The 25,710-nt window shown below is 44.1% G+C and overlaps 1 protein-coding gene across 4 annotated transcripts in view; it reads left to right on the top strand.

Moving 5' to 3' along the window:
* The first annotated feature begins 10,756 nt into the window (after positions 1 to 10,756).
* PSEN1 (presenilin 1) overlaps positions 10,757 to 25,710 on the top strand; it is an 86,500-nt gene continuing 71,546 nt past the window's right edge. The window contains exons 1-3 of one of the 4 annotated variants that reach the window (XM_023183166.2): positions 10,757 to 10,906; positions 22,241 to 22,322; positions 22,413 to 22,552. In XM_023183166.2, the coding sequence (XP_023038934.1) occupies positions 22,466 to 22,552 (87 nt within the window). In that variant the 5' untranslated portion in view covers positions 10,757 to 10,906; positions 22,241 to 22,322; positions 22,413 to 22,465. The remainder of the gene's footprint in view (positions 10,907 to 22,240; positions 22,323 to 22,412; positions 22,553 to 25,710) is intronic. The other 3 variants (XM_023183184.3, XM_023183193.2, XM_023183175.2) reach the window with 3 other exon arrangements.

The following is a 25,710-nucleotide window of genomic DNA, read 5'->3' as shown; positions in this document are numbered from 1 at the left end:
TTTGGTTGGTGGGGGGGTGTTTTTTTGGTGATATGGAAGTTGTGCTTTTATCACCCAGGATGGAGTGCAATGGCGCAAGCTCAGCTCTCTGCCTCCCGGTTTCTGGAGATTCTCTGCTTCAGTTTTCTGAGTAGCTGGGATTACAGGTGCCCAACACCACGCCTGGCTAATTTTTTGTATTTTTAGTAGAGACAGGATTTCACCATGTTGGCCAGGCTGGTCTCAAACTCCTGACCTCAGGTGATCCACCCGCCTCAGCCTCCCAAAGTGCTGGGATTACAGGCATGAGCTACCTTGCCTGGCCAAAGCATGAACATCTTAAGAACCAGTCTTGATCTGGCAGTTAGAATACTACTTTTCTTTGTCCCTAAAAACAAAATAAAGTATGTACATCTGTTTACAAGGAAGAAAGGTAAGTTTGAAGTTGTTTTTCTTAAACTTTAATGTGACCCCAAATCATCTGAGGAGTGCTACTGAAGTAGCAGAGGTGGAGTGGCGCCGCAGGCTTTGCATTTCTGGACAGTTCCCAGCTAATGTCATTGCCTGCTGATCCAAGGACCACATTTTGATTAGCACTTTGACGTGTCTATTCAGCATTATTTTATCCTAACAGACTGCATAAATGCAGCTGAATTTTCCTTTAAGTAGATTTTAAAGAGGAAAACATTTTTTGAGGCAAATATACATAATTATATTCATGAACATAATGTAATCTTCCAAAATTATGCCTGAGAAAACCCTAATATTCTAGGCTTTTTTTCTAGCCAGCCCTGAAAATTTTTTCTGTAGATAACTTTATGTTGTTACTTATTCTGAATCTTATTATAGCACTTCCCTGTAAACTATGTAAGTGTAAGCTAATGATTATTTTGTGAAGAGTGCTGTTTCAGGTTTTAATCTGGCATGAATACCTGATAGATATAGTAGAAAAACTGAGAAAACATTTAGCTTGAGAGCCAATTTGAACTATACACTATCATTTTTTTCTCCTTTTTTATGGAATCAATTTAATGCAAATAAGTGTAAGCAGGTATACAATGTTTAGATGAGGCTTATTTTCCCAACTCTTTTTAAGAAGTTTTATGATGGCCCCAATTTATACCCAAAAGACTGCTGAGAGGTTTTATGTCAAATTGATTACAAACTTCTCTGGGTTGTATTTCAGTCTTCTGTTAAGTATGAAATTGAGAAATAGTTTTGCTCAACAAAAGATGATGAGGAATTCATTTATGACTGTCACTGGAGATTAAAGGGTATGAGAAGGAATCCCAGGCAGGCAAAGAAACAGTCTAGCTGTCAAGAAGAAAACAGGGAGATAATACTAAACCCAGGAGCTACTAATATAACAATCATACTGTAGACCGAAGTGAACTCACACTTTTTGATAAACTGATAGTTTTGTAATGTGATTATAGTAAAATACTGAAATATTTATGTTAATTTATTTGCATTTGAATGCTTACATTTTTAATTGACAGAATCTTTGCATTTCATTACTTGAGTCATGAAGGCCAAATTAAAGAATGGCGGTCTAAAATACCCAGGAAAAATAATTTCTAGAAACAAAAATAAAAATTCTTTTCAAGCCATGTTTGAATTAAATGACACTCCTGAGTCTGTCTACTCTTTTTTTTTTTTTTTTTTTTTTTTGGGACAGCATCGAACCCAGGAGATGGAGGTTGCACTCCAGCATGAGCAACAAGAGCGAAACTCCATCTCAAAATGTATATATATATTTCTGGTAGCTGGTCATCTAATGGTGGCAAAAGAAATTACACAAGGAGTTCAGGAACATCATTAGACATAAATACAAAATACTATATGAATTATCAAATGTGATGAGCTAACAGAGGAAATGGGAAATAGGAAGATTCTCAGTAGAAGTAGTAGTATGTGGAAGGGGCCTTAGAGGTCACGTAGTCTATTTTGCCCATTGTAATTACATTTTTTAAATAAATTTTTTGTTTAGAGACAAGGATTCCCTGTAAAACTGGAGTGCAGGGGCACAATCATGGCTCTCACTGCAGCCTCAAATTCCTGGGCTCAGTGATCTTCCTGTCCCAGCCACCTGAGTAGCTAGGACTACAGGTGCACGCCACCATGCCTATTTTGTGTGTGTGTATGTGGAGATGAAGTGTGTTGTCTAGGCTGGTCTCGACTTCAAACCTCAAGTAATCCTTCAGCCTCAACCTCCTAAACTGCTGAGATGACAGGCATAAGGTTTTTTGATAAAGGAAAAACTAGCGAGCATTTCACATTGTAGAATCCAAAACCATGAAAGTTAATTTTTTTCCTGTCAATTTACCATTTTGTAAATGTACCCAGGTGAAGAGACTTGTCTGACTGTTACTGTAGATAGAAAAGTACCAAAACAAAGTTTTATTTTGTTCAGTATACTGTTGAGGCAAGTTTCTAAATGAGAGGGCCCAGGTTCTTGGTTAAGAAGGAACTTAGAATTAACAAAACAGTGACAAACATTTCCGGCAGTGTGCCTCAGAGGGGGCACCAGCTGTAGGGGTCTGCCCACAGACCCTGACCCTGCGACGACGGATGAATAAAGTACACTGACACACACGATACTCTGTTTTGCCAGTCCAGCTGAGGGTGTCCCACCGCTTACAGACTCCCTGGAGAGTTGGGTAAACAGTTGCAACTAGGCCTCAGTCAGCTAGTGAGACTTGTATTTATTCAGTGAGACTAATTAACAAAGGCTTGAGTCAACACCATTAGAGGGTAATTGATATTGTGGACTTCCCAAGTGAAAAACACTTAAGCACCAGAGGTACATCTAAGATTAGTCTTAAGATCATATGAGCAAACAAGGCAAACTACTCTGCCTTTATTACTACTTTAATTTGTTTAAAACTAAAGATCAGGTTGCCTTGGACCATATCTATTAGGGAAGCTATGCAAACTTCTCCGCCTTCCAAGAATTGTGTCTGTCTCTATCTTTAATGTTTTTCCCACCAGCCTGATTGAATCCCAACACATATTCAGAACTTAAGGCTAGAACAAGATGAGGAAGATGGCAGCCCCTGATTTTAAGCAGATTCCAATCTAAGGTAACCCATAAAGAATTCAAATGATGTGAGAGCTAATAAGATAAAATGTGGCTATGCACCAAGCCCTGACGGCAATATTTAATCCCATAACAATTCCTCTTTCCTCCTGTATAAGAAGCATGGCAGCAACATTGTGCATAAATTAAGGCAAACTGTTTTCATGTGAAAATGTTAATGAGGTAGATTCCTTTGGAATCATTAGTGTGAAGAGCTGGTTTTTGTTTTCCCATTGCCTAGGTCCTGACTTTAGTAGTGACTGATCCAGCTTTTCTAGTCTAACAACCCTCTCCCCCAAGTAATTCTTTCATGCCCTGCCCTTCAGCTTCATCTTTTACCACTTACTATTGGGTTTTGCCACCATTTATTTCATCATTCACTGATCTGTCCCTCTTCCTAAGTTACAAACGCTTCTGAAGCAAATGGAAATGCATCACTGCAGAGTCTAGGACCTTTAGTGTTATTTGGTCATTTACTTTTCACACACTGCAGCTTTTACTCTTTTGAACCTTCATTGCTATAGTAGGTATTGAAAAAATACTGAATGATCAGAAGTGATTTGATTTTCCCCTCACCTGGTAAATAATCCTTTTCTTTCTTTCTTTTATTTATTTATGTATTTTTTAGATGGAATTTTGCTTTTGTCACCCAGGCTGGAGTGCAATGGCGTGATCTCAGCTCACTGCAACCTCCACCTCCCGGGTTCAAGTGATTATTCTGTCTCAGCCTCCCAAGTATCTGCGATTACAGGTGCATGCCACCATGTCCAGCTAGTTTTTTTTTTTTTTATTATTATATATAGATATATTTTTTGAGACAGTCTTGTTCTGTCACCATGGCTGGAGTGCAGTGACGAGATCTCAGCTCACTGCACCCTCTGCTTCCTGGGTTCAAACGATTCTTCTGTCTCAGCCTCCTGAGTAGCTGGGATTACAGGCACACGCCACCATGCCCGGCTAATTTTTGTATTTTTAGTAGAGGCAGGGTTTTACCATGTTAAGCTGGTCTCGAACTCCTGACTTCATGATCTGCCTGCCTCAGCCTACCAAAGTGCTAGGATTACAGGTGTGAGCCACCGCACCCGGCAAATAATCCTTTCTTTTCTCTTTTTTTTTTTAACAATTATTAGGCACCTTCTATCCAGTTTATGACAGAATCCACCTTACCCCTGTTTTCGTAAGTGAACGTACTACTACATGCATCCCAATCTAGAAGACCCTCTCCCCCGTGGCACTGTTTTCTAACTACATTCTACAATTTCTTGAGTGTTGCTCAGGTATTTCTTTTATCTGATTTCTCCCCCGGTCTGTAACATGGAGGAACAACACAAAAAATTTATCTTAGATCCTATCTCCTTTCATTATACTATCAAGATTCCAGAAATAGTATTTTATATATGCCCTCCAGATTTCTTGAATTTCACTCAACCTATTCCAGTTTGTACTTCACCATTCCTCTGATGGCTGGTGAGAGTCTGTGTCAGAAACTGGGCATGTAAGAGGTGTAAAAGAAAACTGAATCTTGGGGACCCCGAATCACTAAGCTAAAGGGAAAAGTCTAGATGGGAACTGCTTATGGCCAACCTGCCTCCCATTCTATTCAGAGTCACCCCTCTGCTCACTGACATGGATGCGTATCTGATTGCCTCCCTTCAAAAGGCTAATCAGAAACTCAACAGAATGCAACATTCATCTCTCACCTACCTGTGACCTGGAAGCCCCCTCCCAGCTTGGAGTCTTCCTGCCTTCGCTTCAAGTTGTCCCACTTTTCCAGACTGAACCAATGTACTTCTTACATATGTTGATTGATGTCTCATGTCTCCCTAGAATGTATAAAACTAAGCTGTGCCTCAACCACCTTGGGCGCATACCAGCACTTCCTGAGGCTGTGTCATGGGCGGGTGTCCTCAACCTTGGCAAAATAAACTTCCTAAATTAACTGAGACTTGTCTCAAATTTTCAGGATTCACAGAGGTTATGTCTTAGTTTGTCTTTTAGCACCATGTACATTTCTTGTCTTCTTGGAACTCTTACTTGGTGTCTAGGATATCACTTTTCCTTGTTCCTGTAGTCTGTTTTTCCCAGTATCTTGCTGGCTTTTCCCTGGGTGTTCATATTTATAAAAAGATGAAGGTAAACAGGGCAACATAGCAGGACCTTGTGTCTACAAAAAAAAAAAAAAAAAAAAAAAAAAAAAAAGGCCAGGCAAGGTGGCATGTGCCTGTAGTCCTAGCTACTTGGAAGGCTGAGGTGGGAGGATCGCTGGAGGCAAGGAACTCAAAGCTGCTGCAGTGAGCTTGGATTGTGCCACCATCCTCCAGACTGGATGACATCCTCCACACTGGGCGACAGTGAGATCTTGTCTCTTTTTTTTTTTTTTTTTTTTTGTTGAGACGGAGTCTCGCTCTGTCGCCAGGGCTGGAGTGCAGTGGCCGCATCTCAGCTCACTGCAAGCTCTGCCTCCCGGGTTTACGCCATTCTCCTGCCTCAGCCTCCCCAGTAGCTGGGACTGCAGGCGCCCGCCACCTCGCCCGGCTAGTTTTTTGTATTTTTTAGTAGAGACGGGGTTTCACCGTGTTAGCCAGGATGGTCTTGATCTCCTGACCTCGTGATCTGCCCGTCTCGGCCTCCCAAAGTGCTGGGATTACAGGCTTGAGCCACCGCGCCCGGCCTGAGATCTTGTCTCTAAAAAGAGTAACAAAATATTTTTAAAGATGTAGGTTTCACACGCATCCGTGTGAAGAGTCCACCAACAGGCTTTGTGTGAGCAACAAGGCTGTTTATTTCACTTGGGTGCAAGTGGGCTGAGTTGGAAAAGAATCAACAAGGGGAGATAGGGGTGGAGCAGTTTTATAGGATTTGGGTAGGTAGTGGAAAGTTATAGTTAAAGGGGGTTGTTCTCTTGTGGGCAGGGGCAGGGGTCACAAGGTGCTTGGTGGGGAGCCCCAGAGACTTACTATCCAGGAGAAGGAATGTTAAAAGGTAATGTCATCAGTTAAGGCAGGAACCAGCCATGTTCACTTCTTTTGTGGTTCTTCAGTTGCCTCCGGCCATCTGGATGTATACATGCAGGCTTGGGCTCGGAGGCCTGACATTCCTGTCTTATATTAATAAGAAAATCAGGCCGGGCGCGGTGGCTCAAGCCTGTAATCCCAGCACTCTGGGAGGCCGAGATGGGTGGATCACGAGGTCAGGAGATCGAGACCATCCTGGCTAACATGGTGAAACCCCGTCTCTACTAAAAAAAAAAAAATACAAAAACTAGCCGGGCGAGGTGGCGGGCACCTGTAGTCCCAGCTACTCCGGAGGCTGAGGCAGGAGAATGGCGTAAACCCGGGAGGCGGAGCTTGCAGTGAGCTGAGATCTGGCCACTGCACTCCAGCCCGGGCGACAGAGTGAGACTCCGTCTCAAAAAAAAAAAAAAAAAAAAAAAAATTAAGAAAATTAAAACAAAATAGTGCTGAAGTGTTGGGGCAGCAAAAATTTTTGGGAGTGGTATGGAGAGAGAATGGGCAATGTTTCTCAGGGCTGGTTCGAGAGGGATTGGGGTGGTGTGGGAACCTAGAGTGGGAGAGATTAAACTGAAATAAGATTTTGGGGTAAGGGGTGATACTGTGGAGTTGTTAGAAGGAGCATTTGTCGTATAGAATGATTGGTGATGGCCTGGATGTGGTTTTGTATGAACTGAGAAACTAAATGGAAGACACAAGGTCCAAATAAAAGCAGGAGAAAAAAGGTATTAAAGGACTAAGAATTGAGAGGACCTAGGACATTCAGTTACAGAATGTCCAAGGGGGTTCAGTGTAATTATTTGCTTGGTTGGCGAGTTTTTGGGCTCTATCCTTGAGTTTTTTTATGTTGTCACATACCAGGCCAAATTGATTTAGGTAAAAACAACATCATTTAGAAATACGCAGTCTTCCTTTTTCAGCGATGAGTAAGTCGAGGCCTATTCCTGTCTTTTTATATTAATAATAAGAAAAACAAAACAAAACAGTGAAGTGTTGGTCTCACGAGGAGAACAGGAAGCTGTTTGGTCCCGTTTGCAAATTGAATTTTGGGAGTAAGGAAAACTAGTGTGCATGTGTCTGTCCAATTAGCAGGTAGACACATGGAGGTAGAGGAGCTACAGAGGAATAAGAGACCTTGTGCAAGGCAAAACTGAAAATGCAAAGTGAAAAGATGAGGAAGAGTACTAAAAGAGGTCTTGTACCCAGACTCCTAGGGATCCAGCTAGGGTGGCAGCCATCAGAGGTTGTAATGGGGATTGATGGTGTAAATGCGTAGAGGGGGAGGTTGGGTTTTCATGGTGTATGAGAAAGCGCTGAGTGTCTATGAGCAATCTTTCACTGTTATTTACCGGGCTGGGTATAAGATATGGTTCAGGACTTGTGTTGGGTGCTAAGTGAGAAGCTGGGTTGAAATTGGGCCCACGGTCAATGGTTACTGTTGGAGTTTCAATAAAGAGTGAATAGAGCTGGAGGAGTCGAGGGGCAGACAGTAAGTGTGAAAGGTGTGAGGAGGATATTAATGCTTGAAGGTTGTGAGAACTGTTGAGGGTAAGTGGAGCATAGCTTGTGATTTTGAGGGCTTCCAGAAGTATTAAAGTGGCGGCTGCCACCGTGCACAAACATGAGGGCCACCCGAGAATTGTGAGGTCAAGTTGTTTGGACAAAAAGGCGACAGGGCGCTGTCCTGGCTCTTGTGTAAGAATTCCGACCGCACAGCCCTGTACTTCAGCTGTGTGTAATGAAAAGGGTTGGGATGAGTTAGGGAGATACAGTGTGGGAGCAGCTTCTAGGGCTGTTTTAAAAGAATGGAAAGAGGAGTGGGGAAAGAATTTAGGATCTATGGGGTCAGCTAGGTTTCCTTTTGTGAGTTTATATAATGGTTTAGTCAGGATGGCAAAACCAGGTATCCAAAGGCAAAAGTACCTAACCATGCCTAGGAAGGAAAGGCGTTGTTGCTTTGTAGAAGGGATTGGGGTTTGGGAGATTAGCCGGACACAATTAGCAGGGAGAGCACGTGTGTTTTTATGAAGAATTAAGCCGAGGTAGGTAATGGATGAAGAAGAAATTTGGGCTTTGGAGGGGGACACGCGATATTCCTTTGAGAATAGATGTTGGAGGAGCAGGAGGATGTCCTATGGGGAAGATTTGTAGGAGGGGCTATAAAGTAGAAGGTCGCCAACATATCGAATAAGGTGAAAAGCAGATGGACGGAAAGAAAGTAAATCATGACAAAGGGCTTGACTGAAGTAATGGGGGCTGTCCTTGAAGCCTTGTGGCAGTACAGCCTAGATAAGTTGCTGAGGCTAATGGGTGTAAGGTCAATCCAAGTGAAAGCGGGAAGAGGCTGGGATGAAGGGTGTAAAGGAATAGAAAAGGAAGCATGTTTGAGATCCAGAACAGAATAATGGGTTGTGGAGGGAGGTATTGAGCATAGGAGAGTATATGGGCTTGGCACCATTGGGTAGATAGGCAAGACAATTTGGTTGATAAGGCGAAGATCTTGGACTGGCCTGTAAGACTTGTCCAGTTTTTGGACAGGTAAGATAGGAGAGTTGTAAGGAGAGTTTGTAGGCTTTAAGAGGCCATGTTGTAACAGGCAGGTGATAACAGGCTTTAACTTTTTTAAAGCGTGCTGTGGGATGGCATATTGGCATTGAGCAGGATAAGAGTGATTAGGTTTTAATGGGATGGTAACATGGAGAAACCCCATCTCTACTAAAAATGCAAAATAAATTAGCCAGGCGTGGCGGCCCACACCTGTAATCCCAGCTACTCGGGAGGCTGAGGCAGGAGAATTGCTTGAGCCTGGGAGGCGGAGGTTGCAGTGAACCCAGATCACACCATTGCACTCCAGCCTGGGCAACAAGAGTGAAACTCCGTCTCAAAAAATAAAATAAATAAATAAATAAATAAGGTACAATAAATTATGGTCCACCCACCTCACAGAATGTCATGAAAATTGTTCATGAATGGCTGGACGCGGTGGCTCATGCCTATAATCCCAGCACTTTGGGAGGCCAAGGCAGGAGGATCACTTAAGGTTGGGAGTACAAGACCAGCCTGGACAACATGGCGAAACCTCATCTCTATTAAAAATACAAAAATTACCTCAGCATGGTGGTGCAGGCCTGTAATCCCAGCTACTCAGGTGGCTGAGGCTTGAACCTGGGAAGCAAAGGTTGCAGTGAGATGAGTTGGCACCACTGCACTCCAGCCTGGGAGACACAGTGAGACTCTGTTTCAACAACAACAAAAAATCCTGCAAGAAAAAGGCAGTAAGATTTTTTTAAAAGAGCAAACCCTAACTTGGGGTGGATTTTTTATTTTTATTTTTATTTTTATTTTATTTTATTTTTTTAGATGGAGTCTCGCTCTGTCACCCAGGCTGGAGTGCAGTGGCCGGATCTCAGCTCACTGCAAGCTCCGCCTCCCGGGTTTACGCCATTCTCCTGCCTCAGCCTCCTGAGTAGCTGGGACTACAGGCGCCCGCCGCCTCGCCCGGCTGTTTTTTTGTATTTTTTAGTAGAGACGGGGTTTCACCAGGTTAGCCAGGATGGTCTCGATCTCCTGACCTCGTGATCCGCCCGTCTCGGCCTCCCAAAGTGCTGGGATTACAGGCTTGAGCCACCGCGCCCGGCCTATTTTTATTTTTTTGAGACAGACTCTTACTCTGTCGCCCAGGCTGGAGTGCAGTGGTGCGACCTCAGCTCACGGGTTCAAGTGATTCTCCCGCTGCATCCTCCCGAGTAGCTGGGATTACAGGAGTGCACCACCACGCCCAGCTAATTTTTTTTGTCTTTTTAGTAGAGACGGGGTTTCACCATATTTGTCAGGCTGGTCTCGAATTCCTGACCTCATGATCCGCCCGCCTCGGCCTCCCAAAGTGCTGGAATTGCAGGCGTGAACCACTGCGCCCGGCCGCTTGGGGGTGGATTTTAAAAGAAACTTCAGAAGAATATAACTTGCCCAGATACCATGTACCGTTTAATTTCATTTTTGGTTTTTTTGAATACCCGTGTTAGACATTTCTCCATTCACCTTGGTTAAATAAGGTAGTATTCCTTTAGTTTTAGCTTTCGAATATATGTGTAAGTGTGGTATGCTGCCTAATGAATTAGATGTTGGTACTGTCTTTACCAAAACTGGACAAAGAGCTGGCAGCTGCAAAAATCAAGTGACCCAGCAAACCAGGCATATTTTCTGCTCTGTTAGCTTGCCACCTAGAGAGTCTGGTAGTCCAAGTTGGAGTGCAGGAGTCGCGGAGGATGTTTAAAATGCAGTTTCTCAGATTCTCGCCACCCACCAGAAGTTTTGATTCATTGGGTGGTCGAAGAGGGCAGAGATATTTTCAATTTTAACAGCATTTTCTTGATTGTGATGCAGCTGATTCGCAAATAGGTACCCTACAGAAATGACAGGTTTTAAATTTAGGATGTCCATCGCTTGTATGCCGGGAGAAGCACACGCTGGGCCCAATTTATATAGGGGCTTTCGTCCTCAGCTCAAGAGCAGCTTCAGAACCCCGACAACCCACGCCAGCACTCTGGGCGGATTCAGTCAGGTGGGGACCGCCAAGGTGGAGCTCTGGGTTCTTGCCACAATCGTTGCTCCAGGCCGGAGGCCCCGCCCGCTTCCTCCTGGCTCCTCCCCTCCCCCGTGGGCCGGCAGCCAACGACACCAGAGCCGGAAATGACGACACCGGTGAGGGTTCTCGGGCGGGGCCTGGGACAGGCAGCTCCGGGGTCCGCGGTTTCACATCGGAAACAAAACAGCGGCTGGTCTGGAAGGAACCTGAACTGCGAGCGGCGGCGGCAACGGCGGCGGCGGCTGAGCGTATGTGCGTGATGGGGAGTCCGGGGAAGACAGGAAGGCACCGCGGACAAGGGCGGCCGCGGGCAGGGCCCGGCCCTTTGTCGCCGCCTGGGCCGCGGAGCCGGTGTCCTAAAAGATGAGGGGCGGGGCGTCGCCGGGTTGGGGCCAGGGAACCCCGTGTGGGAAACCGGGAGGGGCGGCCAGTTTCTTGGGCTTCGGGCGCGGCCGGGTGGAGAGAGATTCCTCGGAGCCTTGGTCCGGAAATGCTGTTTGCTCAAAGACGTCTCAGGGCGCAGGTGCTTTGGGCCGGGATTGGTAGCCGTCTGGACTGGAGTGGAGCAGGAGAAAGAGGAAGCGTTTTGGGCTGGGTCTGCTTGAGCAACTGGTGAAACTCCGCGCCTCACGCCCCGGGTGTGTCCTTGTCCAGGGGCGACGGGCACTCTGGGCGAAGTCCGCACGCCTCTCATTCGAGGCGGAAAACGGGGTCTGATGCATTCTCCTTGGTTGGGGCTGTCTCGAAGCATGCAGGTCCAGTGCCTCTTGTGTTTGCTGCTGCTTCCCTCTCAGATTCTTCTCACCGTTGTGGTCAGCTCTGCTTTAGGCACATTAATCTATAGTGGAGGCTGGAATGGGTGAGAGAATTGAGGTGACTTTTCCATAATTCAGGTGAGATGTGACTAGAGTTCGATCTGCGGTGGTGGCAGAGGCTTTAGAAGAAACACGAACGGGACATGGTAACCAATTGAGGATCAGGGAATAAAGTGTGAAGTTGACTAGGAGGTTTTCAGTTTAGAACATGGCAGAGACATTCTCAGAAATAGGAAGAAAGAACTGGTTTAGAGAGGAGGGCGAGGAAGTGGTTTGGAAGTGTCACTTTGCGAGTGCCAGCAGGTGAAAATGTCCTATCAACAGGACTAGAGCTGAAAACAGGAGTCAATTCCATAGATTTCCAGTTGATGTTGGAGCAGTGGAGAAGTCTAAGCTAAGAAAGGGGAAGAGAAGGCCAAGGCAAACTCTTAGGAACACTTCTAACGAGGGGGTGGAAGAAGAGCAAGGAGCCAGTTGAGGAGAATGAGTGTGGTTGGGGAAGCACCACAGTGCAGGGTCGCCAGAGCTGAGAAAGGGAGGGAGGCTTCAGGAAGGAAAAGGTTGGCAGGAATTTGTTAGGCCTGGTGTAGCAGAAGGAACAGAAGATTTAGAGCAGCACTAGCCAATAGAAATACAATGTGAGGCCCCGCGTGGTGGCTCACGCCTGTAATCCCAACACTTTGGGAGGCCGCAGGACGGATACTTGAGCTCAGGAGTTCGAGACCAGCTGGGACAACATGGCGAAACACCCGTCTCTACAAAAAATTAGCTGGGCGTGGTGGCGCGCGCCTGTAGTCCCAGCTGCTCCCAAGTGAGGCTGAGGCAGGAGAATCGCTTGAACCCGGGAGGAGGAGGTTGCAGTGAGCCAAGATTATGCCACTGCACTGCAGCCTGGGCAAAAGAGTGAGATGGTCTCAAAAAAAAAATCTTTTTTGTTTTTCTTTTGGAGAAAAGGCATACAAATTTATTAGCATGCACATTGGGAGATCCACAAGGTGATTATCTCTATTTTAAATTTTCTTTTCTTTTCTTTTTTTTTGAGGCGGAGTCTCGCTCTGTCGCCCGGGCTGGAGTGCAGTGGCCGGATCTCAGCTCACTGCAAGCTCCGCCTCCCGGGTTTACGCCATTCTCCTGCCTCAGCCTCCCAAGTAGCTGGGACTACAGGCGCCCGCCACTTCGCCCGGATAGTTTTTTTGTATTTTTTAGTAGAGACGGGATTTCACCGTGTTAGCCAGGATGGTCTCGATCTCCTGACCTCGTGATCCGCCCGTCTCGGCCTCCCAAAGTGCTGGGATTACAGGCTTGAGCCACCGCGCCCGGCTATTTTAAATTTTCTAATAAACATACTATCATTTATTTATTTATTTAATTTATTTTCTTTTTGGAGACGGAGTCTCGCTCTGTCGCCCAGTCTGGAGTGCAGTGGTGCAGTCTTGGCTCACTGCAACCTCTGCCTCCCAGGTTCTCGCCATTCTTCCGCCTCAGCCTGCTCAGCAGCTAGGACTACAGGCTCCTGCCACCACGCCCGGATAATTATTTTTTGTATTTTTAGTAGAGACAGGGTTTCACCGTGTTAGCCATAATGGTCTCGATCTCCTGACCTCGTTATCCGCCCGCCTCAGCCTCCCAAAGTGCAGGGATTACAAGCGTGAGCCACCGCGCCCGGCCCATAAACGCATTTTTAAAGGTAAAAAGAGGCTGGGCACGGTGGCTCATGCATGTAATCACAGCACTTTGGGAGGCCAAGGCGGGCGGATCACGAGGTCAGGAGATCGAGACCATCCTGGCTAACACGGTGAAACCCCGTCTATACTAAAAAATACACAAAAAAAAAATTAGCCGGACGTGGTGGCAGGCGCCTGTAGTCCCAGCTATAGGCCCAGATCTCGCCACTGCACTCCAGCCTGGGCGACAAAGCGAGACTCCGTCTCAAAAAAAGTAAATAAATAAAATAAAAAGAGGCTGGGTGGCCATGCGCGGTGACTCACGCTTGTAATCCCAGCACTTTGGGAGGCCGAGGCTGGCGGATCATGAGGTCAGGAGATCGAGACCATCCTGGCTAACACGGTGAAACCCCGTCTCTACTAAAAATACAAAAAATTAGCCGGACGTGGTGGCGGGTGCCTGTAGTCCCAGCTAGGCGGGAGGTGAGGCAGGAGAATCGCTTGAACCCAGGAGGGGGAGGCTGCAGTGAGCCGAGATCGCACCACTGCACTCCAGACTGAGCTACAGAGCAACACTCCATCAGAAAAAAAAAAGGTAAGAAGAAACAGATGAAACCAATGTGAATAATTTATTTTAACATAATATACCTAACATATTTTTATTTCAACATCTAACCAGTATAAAAATGTACTTGTTTTGCTTTTTAGATAGTAAGATCCTTAAGTAAACAGAAGTAATACCTGATACATTAGAATTCCCAACCCTTATCACAGTGTGTAGTTATAAAGAAGAAACCCAGTGTTTGTTGATTGAAAGGCATTAATACTCCTGCTTGGGTAACAGAGTGAGGAAAAAGGTATTAGTGTTGGCTTTTCACAACGCCTTGTATGGTTTCTTGTTTTAAGTTGATCAAAACAAAAGAAAGATTGCAGACAATGCTAAATATAACCAGTGATTTACAAATTAATTAGACATAAATAATCAGTTTTTCATTAAAAATTGGTTGTATTCTGTCCATTTCCACAGAGAATTTTAGACAATAATTTTGAATAATCATACCTCCCTTACAGAGTTATTGAAATTAAATAACTTATTGGGAAAGATTCTTTATAATTATACAAAGGTATATAGGACAAAATAGTCTCATATCCACAGTTCTGAAATCCAAAAACTAAAAGGTTTTTCTTTTTTCTTTTCTTTTCTCTTTTTTTTTTTTTGAGATGGAGTCTCGCTCTGTCGGCCAGGCTGGAGTGCTATGGCACAATCTCAGCTCACTACAACCTCCGCCTTTCAGGTTCAAGCAATTCTTCTGTCTCAGCCTCCCGAGAAGCTGGGACTACAGGCGTGTGCCACCGCACTGGTCTAATTTTTGTATTTTTAGTAGAGACAGGGGAGTGTCACCATATTGGCCAGGTGGGCCTCGAACTCCTGACCTCGTGATCCACCCGCCTCAGCCTCCCAGAGTGCTGGGATTACAGGTGTGAGCCATCACACCTGGCCAAGGTTTTTCATAACTAATTTGACAGCAAAATCTGGCTTAGTTATAGTCTCTTTTCTTTTTTTAATGTGATTTAAAACTATTCATTTGTTTCACTATAGCTTAATAATGTGTTTGCTTTTCTGCTTCTAAGACCCTGTAGGGACATTATATAACATCTGGTATTTGCATAGTACCTTTACAAAATCCAAAAAAAATCCGAATTCTAAACACATTTAGTCCTAAGAGTTACAGATAAGGGATTTTGGACTTGCAATTCTAAGTCTTTGTTCGTTTTTATTGCATTTTCTGAGCCAACATAACTATTATTTAAAAACAAGTTGCTATAGTAACTCTACATTACAGACCTCCCCCAAACTCAGTGGTTCAGAGCATGTATTCTCACTCAAGACTCTGCTTCAATGTAGGTAGGTCTGTGGATCAGTGGGGGCAGTTCTTATTTGTATGCCTTATTCTGGGGCCCAGGCTGAAGGGGCAGTGGCTATCCATGGTATCAGCAGAAGTACCAGATGTCAAGGCCAACTGCACAAGCATAGTTCAAGTGTCTGCTTATGCCACATCTGCTAAGATTGCATTGACCAAAGCAAGTCATATGATCATGCCCAAAGACTTAGGAGTGGGTAGTAGACTTCTACCACCATGCAGCCAAGCAAACTAAAGGGCCAAGCCTATAACATCACTGGAGAGAGGTATATTCCTCCCTTGGCCAGGCTGGGGGAGGGAGTGAATATTGGCTGAATAATAATCTAATCTACCACAGATGGTTAACAGGTGGCGTGGGATGGGAGGAGGAGGAAAAAAAATCACCAAATGGGATGTATCACTACCCTTGCTCTTTTTAGCGTCTACTGCTTTCACAAAGCCTTTTATAGGGCTGGAGAAATGATTTGCTCCTAGTCTCTTAAAAACCAGAGGAGTCTTTTGAGGATGTATTCCTAAAGTTTTAAAATTAGTTTAAAAAAATTGTTTTATTAATTTCAAGTATAGTCTGAGCACAGTGGCTCACGCCTGTAATCCCAGCTAAGGTGGTGGATCACCTGAGGTCAGGAGTTCAAGACCAGCCAGGCCAACATGGTGACACCTCCATCTCTACTAAAAATACAAAAATTAGCTGGGCATGGTGGTGGGCGTCTGTAATCTCAGCTACTCAGGAGGCTGAGGCAGGAGAATCGCTTGAACCCAGGAGGTGGAGGTTGCAGTGAGCCATGATCCCGGCATTGCATTCCAGCCTGGGCGACGAGCGAAACTATGTCTCACTAATAATAATATTTTCAATTGGCCAGGCGCAGTGGCTCAAGCCTGTAATCCCAGCACTTTGGGAGGCCGAGGCGGGCGGATCACGAGGTCAGGAGATCGAGACCATCCTGGCTAACATAGTGAAACCCCGTCTCTACTAAAAAATACAAAAAACTAGCCGGGCGAGGTGGCGGGTGCCTGTAGTCCCAGCTACTTGGGAGGCTGAGGCAGGAGAATGGCGTAAACCCAGGAGGCGGAGCTTGCAGTGAGCTGAGATCCGGCCACTGCACTCCAGCCTGGGCGACAGAGCGAGACTCCGTCTCAGAAAAAGAAAAAAATAATAATAATAATAATGATAATATTTTCAATTATAGGTTGGAATTTAGGGTTCGGTTACATTTACTATTGGATGTGAACCTTTAAAAACTCAAGTAGAGGCTTTTCCAGCCCATTCATAACATCAGAACTTGGGCTGCCTGTCCAGGGAGAAGCTTTCAAAGTAACACTAAGGCTGATTAAATACTTTTGTAAAATAAAGAATAAATCACAAGCTCATTGGCACTTGAAAACAGCATTGCAGTGCAGATGCAGCAGAAAATACTTGTAGCAGTTTTCTCAGTGAAAGAAACTAGTCTAGTAGCTTAGAGACATTAAAACAAGCCACAAGCCCTTTGTGCTAGAGATCATGGTTAAAAATCTCCTGAAGGTGTTTTTCCACAGTACAAATTTTGTTTATATTTATGTCTGAGGGTGAAAAAAGAAAATGTATCAATAAGTAACCATGTTCTGTAGGAGTTGGAGGTTTTGTTGTTACATTGGGATACAGTGAGAGAAAAAAACGTATTAATACTTTTCTGTTGGTACTTTCTTGAATGAGATTTTTAATAAACTTATTTTGAGATTCTGGACATTGCTCTGTGATAATTTCTGCAGTGCTGATGGGTAGAAGGTTTTCTGGTTAGACAGCCTTCTCTGTTCAGCACATCTGAGTTTGGAGATTATTTGTAGTTCTCCTGGGGCTTTTTTAATCTCTTTGTATATAACAGATAAATTCTAGTTTCCCGTCAGAGAAGGATTTCGTTTTCCTTTTGTCTGATTTAGCAGGTGTCTTGAGATTAAGGAAATGGATGTCAGTGAATTCAAGTGTTGTGCTCTGTCAGTTTGCAGCAGGTTACCAGAGAGCAAAAACACCAAAATAGGTTCTGTCCCTACTCCCACCTACTCCTCAATTCAGGTCCCATGAAAGATCCTCAGATCCCAGTAACTGTTTGTTGTTGTTGTTGTTTACAGGGCTAAGAATGTTGAAAAGTCTCCTAGTGTCTTTTGCCATGCCGCCTGAACAGTGGGGTCATTGACCTCCTTGCAGTCCTCAATTGTTTTCAGCTGTTACTGGACCAAAATCAAATCTAGCTTTGCCTGCCCCTTTCTTTGTCCCAGTAGCACTTGTTTGTTCATCAGGCCTCATTGAAGACCTAGCCCTGTTGCCTGCCTCTGCTTCCTACTGAGCCCCCTTTAAAGAGCAGCTCTGCCCGGGAGGCTCACCTTGTAGCATTGTGATCTTTGGAAGCCATCAAGGGAGGCACAAGATTTCTCTGGGTGAACTGGAAAAGACCTGGACTGGGCATCAGAAGACTTGGGTTCTGGAACCGGCATTGGTATACACTCGCTCTGTTAACCCTGTGCAGGCAAAATCTTTTACCTTTTCTGAGTTTTTTTTACATTTCAGTTCAGATTCCTTTCCTCATGAGGTTTCTTTTTTTTTTTTTTTTTTTGAGACGGAGTCTTGCTCTGTTGCCTGGGCTGGAGTGCAGTGGCGTGATCTTGGCTTACAGCAAGCTCAACCTCCCGGGTTCATGCCATTCTCCTGCCTCAGCCTCCCAAGTAGCTGGCACTACTGGTGCCCACCACCATGCCCGGCTAATTTTTTTGTATTTTTAGTAGAGACGGGGTTTCACCGTGTTAGCCAGGATGGTCTGTATCTCCTGACCTTGTGATCCGCCCACCTCAGCCTCCCAGAGTGCTGGGATTACAGGCGTGAGCCACCGCACCCGGCCCCTCGTGAGGTTTCTTTAAGACTCAAATGGAAGAATAGATGCGAAAAGAACTTTGAAGATAGTATTGGAAAATGCTAAAGTGACTACTTTATTATTGATGATTTTTACAGGATTTGTCTGAGAAAGCTGCAGTGTGACCAGTTTGTACCAGCTTGTATCGTTTCTTGTAATAACTGAACAGATCCTATTAGCATAGGGTAAAAATGGAAACTAATTCTTTCAAAATGACCAGTGGCTGCAGGGGCTCAGGTCTATAATCCTAACTACTTGGGAGACTGAGGTGGTAGGGTTGCTTGAGGCCAGGAGTTCAAGACCAGCCTGGGCAATACAGCAAGACCCTTTCTCTAAATAAAAAACTAGCCAACCATGTAATCCCACATGCTTGGGAGGCTGAGGTGGGAGGATCGACTGAGGCCAGGATTCAAGGCTGCAGTGAGCTATGATTGCCACTGTACTCCAGCCTGGGTGACCGAGTGAGACCTTATCTCTTACAGAAAAAAATTGCGTTATAGCTTATCCTTTTTTTTTGAGATGGAGTCTCACTCCGTCGCCCAGGCAGGAATGCAGTGGCGTAATCTTGGCTCATTACAACCTCCACCTCCTGGGTTCAAGCGATTCTCCTGCCTCAGCCTCCTGAGTAGCTGGGACTACAGGTGCACGTCACCACGCCTGGCTAATTTTTGTATTTTTTAGTAGAGACGGAGTTTCACCATATTGGCCAGACTGGTCTAGAACTCCTGACCTTGGGATCTGCCCGCCTCAGCCTCCCAAAGTGCTGGGATTACAGGTGTGAGCCACTGCGCTTGGCCAGCTTATCCTTTTTTAAAAAAAACATTAATACTAGGATATTGAGATTATTGAAAATGCTTTTGGTGCTTCAGTTTTTAATTTATACTTAGAGCAGTTTTTGAAGTTTAAGATCTCATTTACTTCTAAGTAATAGTTTTACTAGTAATCAAAATCGCTTCAAAATACCGTAATCCTCATTGCTGTAAACTCCTACGGGGCAGGTGTGGAGTTTTATTAAGCGGCTATATAGTGTACTCTGTGAATTCCAACTCCTTGCTTGCCAGATGTGACCCTAAGCAAGTTAACTTCTGTGTGCCACATTGTTTTCCTCTGTAAAAGGATAAAGTGAATATAATACATTAGTTTATTAAGCCTTAGTTTAATAGTATCTGTCTCTTAAGTTTTACATATGAGTAGACAGTGTCTTTCTTGTTTAGTGAATAATCAGTCTTATTATTTAATAGTATTTCTACTAAATTTATTGTATAAGATTATACTAATCTTGTTTAGTGCACGGTAATCACTTCTCATATTTAACCTGTACGTGTAATATAGTTTATTTATATACCATTTATTTATTTTATTTTTTGAGACAGAGTCTTGCTCTGTCACCTAGGCTGGGGTGCAGTGGCGCAATCTTGGTTCACTGCAACCTATGCCTCCCAGGTTCAAGCGATTCTCCTGCCTCAGTCTCCTTAGTAGCTGGGATTACAGGCACGAGCCATCACATCCAGCTAATTTTTGTGTTTTTAGTACAGACAGGGTTTCACCATGTTGGCCAGGCTGGTCTTGAACTCCTGGCCTCAAGTGATCTGTCTGCCTCGGCCTCCCATAGTGCTGGGATTATAGGCGTGAGCCACTGCATCCAACCTACTTACCTTTTGTTTTTGCTTGCATTACCCTTTCTTTGCCTTGTTTCATTTGGCTAAGATTGTCTTGTTTACTTGCTTTGTTTCTGAGGGATTATATGAGATTTCTATGGGTTTTTCCATAATGGAGTGTACTTTTATTATTTTATTATTTGTTTTTTTGAGACAGGGTCTCACTCTGTCGCTCAGGCTGGAGTGTAGTGATGCAGTCACTGCTCACTGCAGCCTCAACTTTCTTGGCTCCAGTGATCCTTCCACCTCAGCCTCCTGAGTAGCTGGAACCACAGGCATCCACCACCCACACCCAGCCAGTTTTTTTGTGTGTGTGTTTTTAGTAGAAACAGGGTTTCACCATGTTGGCCAGGCTAGTCACGAACTCCTGGCCTCAAGTAATCCACCCGTCTCAGCTTCCCACAGTGCTAGGTTTACAGGCATGAACCACCGAACCTGGCCTCATGCAATTTATTGACTACTTACTTCACTGAAGTGAACTTGGATGGATACTCAAAAAGTACAGTTTCTACTGAATACATACTGTTTTTGCGTCATACTAAAGCTGAACAGTTTTACATTGAACTGTCATTAGGGACTGTCTGTATTGTGAAATCTTAATTTTGTCCTTATTAAAAGACAGGAACAGGGCTGGTCGTGGTGGCTCACACCTGTAGTCCTGGTACTTTGGGAGGCTGATGTGGGTGGATCACTTGTGGTCAGGAGTTTGAGACCAGCCTGGCCAACATGGTGAAACCCAGTCTCTACTAAAAATACAAAAATTAGCTGAACGTGGTAGTGCACACCTGTAATCCCAGCTATTCGGGGAGCTGAGACACGAGAATTGCTTGAACCCAGGAGGTAGCGGTTCCAGTGAGCGAGATCATGCCACTACACACCAGCCTGGGTGACAGAGCAAGACTGTCTCAAAATTAAAGACAGCAACAAAGGTATCAATAACTCTAAATATAGGTTAAATTCCCACAAAAATCTCATTTTGAAAAATCTTTTTTTTTTTTTTTTTTTTGTTTGAAACAGAGTCTCACTCTGTTGCCTAGGCTGAGTACAGTGACGAGATCTTGGCTCATTGCAGCCTCTAATTCCTGGACTCAAGCAATCCTCCCCCCTCAGCCTCCTGAGCAGTTGGAACTACTACATGTGCATCCTGCCTGCACCCAGCTAATTCGTGTTTTTTAGAGATAGTGTCTTGCTGTGTTGCCCAGGCTGGAGACTGATCTGCAACTCCTGGCCTTAACCACTTTATTTTTTAAGCAAATTTTCACCATGTTTTCAGTTAATATGAATTTGCATTTCACTGATCTCATGCTAGCTGACAATGGGCTGAAGGTGAAGGGAGGAGAAAGATGGACATGGTATATAAAAGCATGTATGATAAAATAGAACATCACCTTGGTTAAAAATGTGTAATGATTTGAATGATACAAATATAAGTAGTTGAGTTATTTTGAACTTGATACCTTTGCTAGAGGAAAAGGTACTATATGCATTTTTTATGAAAAATCATTAGAAGAAAAAAAATGGAATATTTAGAGGAAAGTGTATCCTGATGTTAAAAGTGAAAATGAAATAGGACATTGAGAAAATTTTTTTAATGTAAATGTGTATATGGTAATGTATTAATTAGCGTTAGGTATGTACATGGATTTTTCCTGTATTTCTGAAGACCTGTGAAAAGGAGAAGTTGAAATCATGAAGAATTGGCTGATGGAAATTAAGGTAGACAGGCAAATGGAAATGTGGCCCCCCAGGAGGGTGGGTGAACTCTGAGAGACACAGTCATTCCTGTAAATAAGGCTGTCCCAACATCAAAGGAGAGGCCTGAGACTGGGAGTCAGGAGTCTGCCATTCTTTTTTTTTTTGAAATGGAGTCTCACTCTGTCGCCCAGGCTAGAGTGTGATGGCGCCATCTCAGCTCACTACAACCTCCACCTCCTGGGTTCAAGTGATTCTCCTGCCTCAACCTCCTGAGTAGCTGGGATTACAGGTGCATGCCACCACGCCTGGCTAATATTTGTATTTTTAGTAGAGGTGGGGTTTCACCATGTTGGTCAGGCTGGTCTCGAACTCCTGACCTCATGATCCACCTGCCTTGGCCTCCCACAATGGTGGGATTACAGGCATGAGCCACTGCACCTGGCCAAGTCTGCGATTCTTGCCAGCTCTACCCAGTTGTGTCATCGTAAGCAAGTCACTGAACTTCTCTGGATTCCCTTCTCCTTTTGTAAAATAAGCATGTTATCTGTTCATCCTGCCTTGGGCATTGTGATAAGGATAAGATGAGATTATAGAGATTTTACAAAATTAAAAGTGCTAGACAAATGATTTTATGAAAATATAAAGATTAGGTTGAATTGGTCTGCATAGAAAAAGGAATGTTGAGGAGAACATTCCTTAAGATTACTCAGCTTCCTTGGCTAGAAATTGGAAGTCATTAAGTATCTTTGTGGTTGAAAATGTTTGGTGTCTCAGGTGGTTCTACTTATTGCTAAAGCTGTCTACCTTGAGCTCATAGTAAATTTGTCAGTTGAAGGTGGTGATAAATTAATACATTCCTGGTTTACAAATTGGTCTTATAAGTATTTGATTGGTTTAAATGAATTTACTAGAATTTAACTAACAATGGATGACCTGGTGAAATCCTATTTCAGACCTAATCTGGGAGCCTGCAAGTGACAACAGCCTTTGAAGTCCTTAGACAGCTTGGCCTGGAGGAGAACACATGAAAGAAAGGTTTGTTTCTGCTTAGTGTAATCTATGAAACTATTTTTTAAAACAGTATAATTGTGGTGTACAAAGTTCTGTTTTTCTTTCCCTTTTCAGAACCTCAAGAGGCTTTGTTTTCTGTGAAACAGTATTTCTATACAGTTGCTCCAATGACAGAGTTACCTGCACCGTTGTCCTACTTCCAGAATGCACAGATGTCCGAGGACAACCACCTGAGCAATACTGTACGTAGCCAGGTACAGTGTCAGTCTCTGCAACTGCCTTTGCCAGACTGGATTCACTTATCATCTTCCCTTACCTCTAAGAAATGCTGAGGGGGTTGAGCAGGCTTTCTCTACTTTACCAAATTTATGATCTGTTTGTTGAACTTCAGCTGATTGTTGGGGGACACAGGGCTGTTTAACACACAGGTGTTGATACAGTTCCTACCTAGCTCACATATCACCACCTCAGGTGAAGCCTTCTCCAGCTTCTCAAGGTGTGCAGCACCTCAGAGTTCACGTTGTTTATTATTTTACCTATCTTGCTCTTCTTCTCCTATGGCTGAGTTTATTTTACTTACTGTATTCAGTACCTAACAGTTCCCGTTAGTGCTCAGTAAATATTCATTATGATTGTACAATGCAAGGATAAGTGTAGAAATTCTAAGAGTTCAAAGAGGGATTCAGGAAAGGAATGTAATCTGTGCTGTGGGACAAGGAGACTCCTTACCAGCTACATACACAGATGTCAAATCTGACTACAACTCTACTAGCTAATCATTATAAAGTGAGAGCAGAGGCCAGGGCGCGGTGGCTCATGCCTATAATCCCAGCACTTTGGGAGGCCGAGGCAGGGAGATCACCCAAGGTCAGGAGTTCAAGACCAGCTTGGTCAACATGGAGAAACCCCGTCTCTACTGACAATACAAAAATTAGCTGGGCTTGGTGGTGGGTGCCTGTAATCCCAGCTATTTGGGAGGCTGAGCCAGGAGAACCGCTGGAACCCAGGAGATGGAGGTTGCAGTGAGCTGAGATTGCGCCATTGCACTCCAGCCTAGGCGACAAGAGCAAAACTCTGTCTCAAAAAAAAAAAAATAAATACAAAATAAATAAATAAATAGAGAAAGAAAAAGAAAAGGAGCGCAGACTGCATGGATGTTCTGTAGTCCTACAGTATCTGTAGGATTTTTAGAGGCGGAACCAGAATAGAGGAAAACACAAGGCCAACTATAACCTATCCAGTTGCACTAGGTGTGGGGTCAGATTTTCCTCTGTTAGGACCAGAGAGCAGAGCTAGGAACAGTGGTGGAAGTTACCAGGCAATAAGGTCTGGATCAATAAAAAGAACTTTCTCATAGCCTGGCTTGGTGGTGGATGCCTGTAGTCCCAGCTACTCAGGAGGCTGAGGTACAAGGATTGCTTGAGTCGAGGTGTTTGAGTCCAGCATGGGCAACATAGAGAGGCTCTGTATTTTTTATTTTTTTTAATTTTCCCACAGTTATTGTACATCTGGGCTGCCTTGTAGGCTTGTGTGTACTTTTCACTACAAACAAACAGTCACAAAAGGCTGAAAGGCCACTCTAGCAAAATCTGTAGAGGACTAGTCTGTGAATTCAGCAATTGAACTAGAGCACTGGATGGCCTGGAACTTCCTTTTACACTCTGAAGATTTAGGATTCTTCACTTTTCTCATCAGTAAAATTAGATAATTTACTAGATAATTTGAAAATTCTTTCCCAGCTGGAAAGTTTTGATGTGCCTAGAAGCTAGGATGGCCAGTTGTCCCAGTTTGTCTAAAACTAGAGGTTCTGGAACACATGACTTTCAGTTTTAAAATTGGGACAGTCCTGAGCAATAGGATCAAATCAGTTATCTACCAGAAGTGTGTAATCAAATTGAAACAATTTTGGATCTGACTAACCAAGTCTTATTCACTTAGTTGACTTTCTTGGTTAACTTCGAGTACTATTACAGTTCTATATTGTTAGAGTTCAAATAGAATATAACCTCTAAAGCATTTCTTGGTCCAAAGGTTAAATGTTGCCTTTAGCTTCATTTCTTTTTTTTTGGAGACGGAGTCTCGCTCTGTCACCTAGGCTGGAGTGCTGTGGCCAGATCTCAGCTCACTGCAAGCTCCGCCTCCCAGGTTCACGCCATTCTCCTGCCTCAGCCTCCCGGGTAGCTGGGACTACAGGCGCCGCCACCTCGCCCGGCTAGTTTTTTGTAGTTTTTAGTAGAGACGGGGTTTCACCGTGTTAGCCAGGATGGTCTCGATCTCCTGACCTCGTGATCCGCCCGTCTCGGCCTCCCAAAGTGCTGGGATTACAGGCTTGAGCCACCGTGCCCGGCCTTCCTTTAGCTTCATTTCTTCAACTCTAAGCACATACTGTGACGAGTTGCTAGAGCCTAGAAAATAGTTTTCTTTTTGTGGGCTGCTGTGCATAATCTCATTCATAGTAAAGGGATTTGAAGTTTGATGACAGAATGGTCAGAGAACTGAAGTTGTGTTTGTTTTTTTAGCCCAAATATTATTTCTCAAGTTTTTGTTGTGAAATGTTTCAAGGACATACAGGAAGTATGGCACTTAATGTAACAGGCACCCATGTACCTATCACCCAACTTTATTAAACTTTAACATCTTATTTGCTCGTTTTTTGATAAGCTTTTTTTGTTTCTATTGCTTATTGATCCTACGCTAAATGAAATCCTAACTAAACAAAACAAGATTTTGCATTTAATTTGAAAAGAGACTAGTTATATGACAAAAAAATTGCAGATAAAATTGAAGTGCCCCTCCCCCATTCCTTTTCCTCTTTTCTCAGGGTAGTTACTGTCCTGAATTGGGTATTTATCATGTTTACTATAATAAAATTGGGTATTAGGCTTACTGTAATATTTATGTACATAAATCATATCATATTATGTAATACACTTGGCATGTTTTAAAACTTTAGGCCGGGCGTAGTGGCTTACACCTGTAATCCCAGCACTTTGGGAGGCCGAGGCTGGTGGATCATGAGGTCAGGAGTTCAAGACCAGCCTGGCCAACATGGTGAAACCCTGTCTCTACTAAAAAAAAATACAAAATTTAGCCGGGTGTGATGGCAGGCGCCTGTAATCCCAGCTACTCCAGAGGCTGAGGCAGAGAATTGCTTGAACTTGGGAGGTGGAAGTTGTAGTGAGCCAAGATCTCACCACTGCACTCTACATTCTAACCTGGGTGACAGAGTGAGACTCTGTCTCCAAAAAAAAAAAAAAAAAAGCAGCCGGGTGCGGTGGCTTACTCCCAAAGTAATCCCAGCACTTTGGGAGGCCGAGGAGGGTGGATCACAGGGTCAAGAGACGAGACCATCCTGGTCAACGTGGTGAAACCTCATCTCTACTAAAAAATACAAAAATTAGCTGGGTGTGGT

Source organism: Piliocolobus tephrosceles, chromosome 6, assembly GCF_002776525.5.
Source record: "Piliocolobus tephrosceles isolate RC106 chromosome 6, ASM277652v3, whole genome shotgun sequence".
In the NCBI taxonomy this organism is placed as follows: domain Eukaryota; kingdom Metazoa; phylum Chordata; class Mammalia; order Primates; family Cercopithecidae; genus Piliocolobus; species Piliocolobus tephrosceles.
This window is presented reverse-complemented; position numbering and strand designations above follow the sequence as displayed.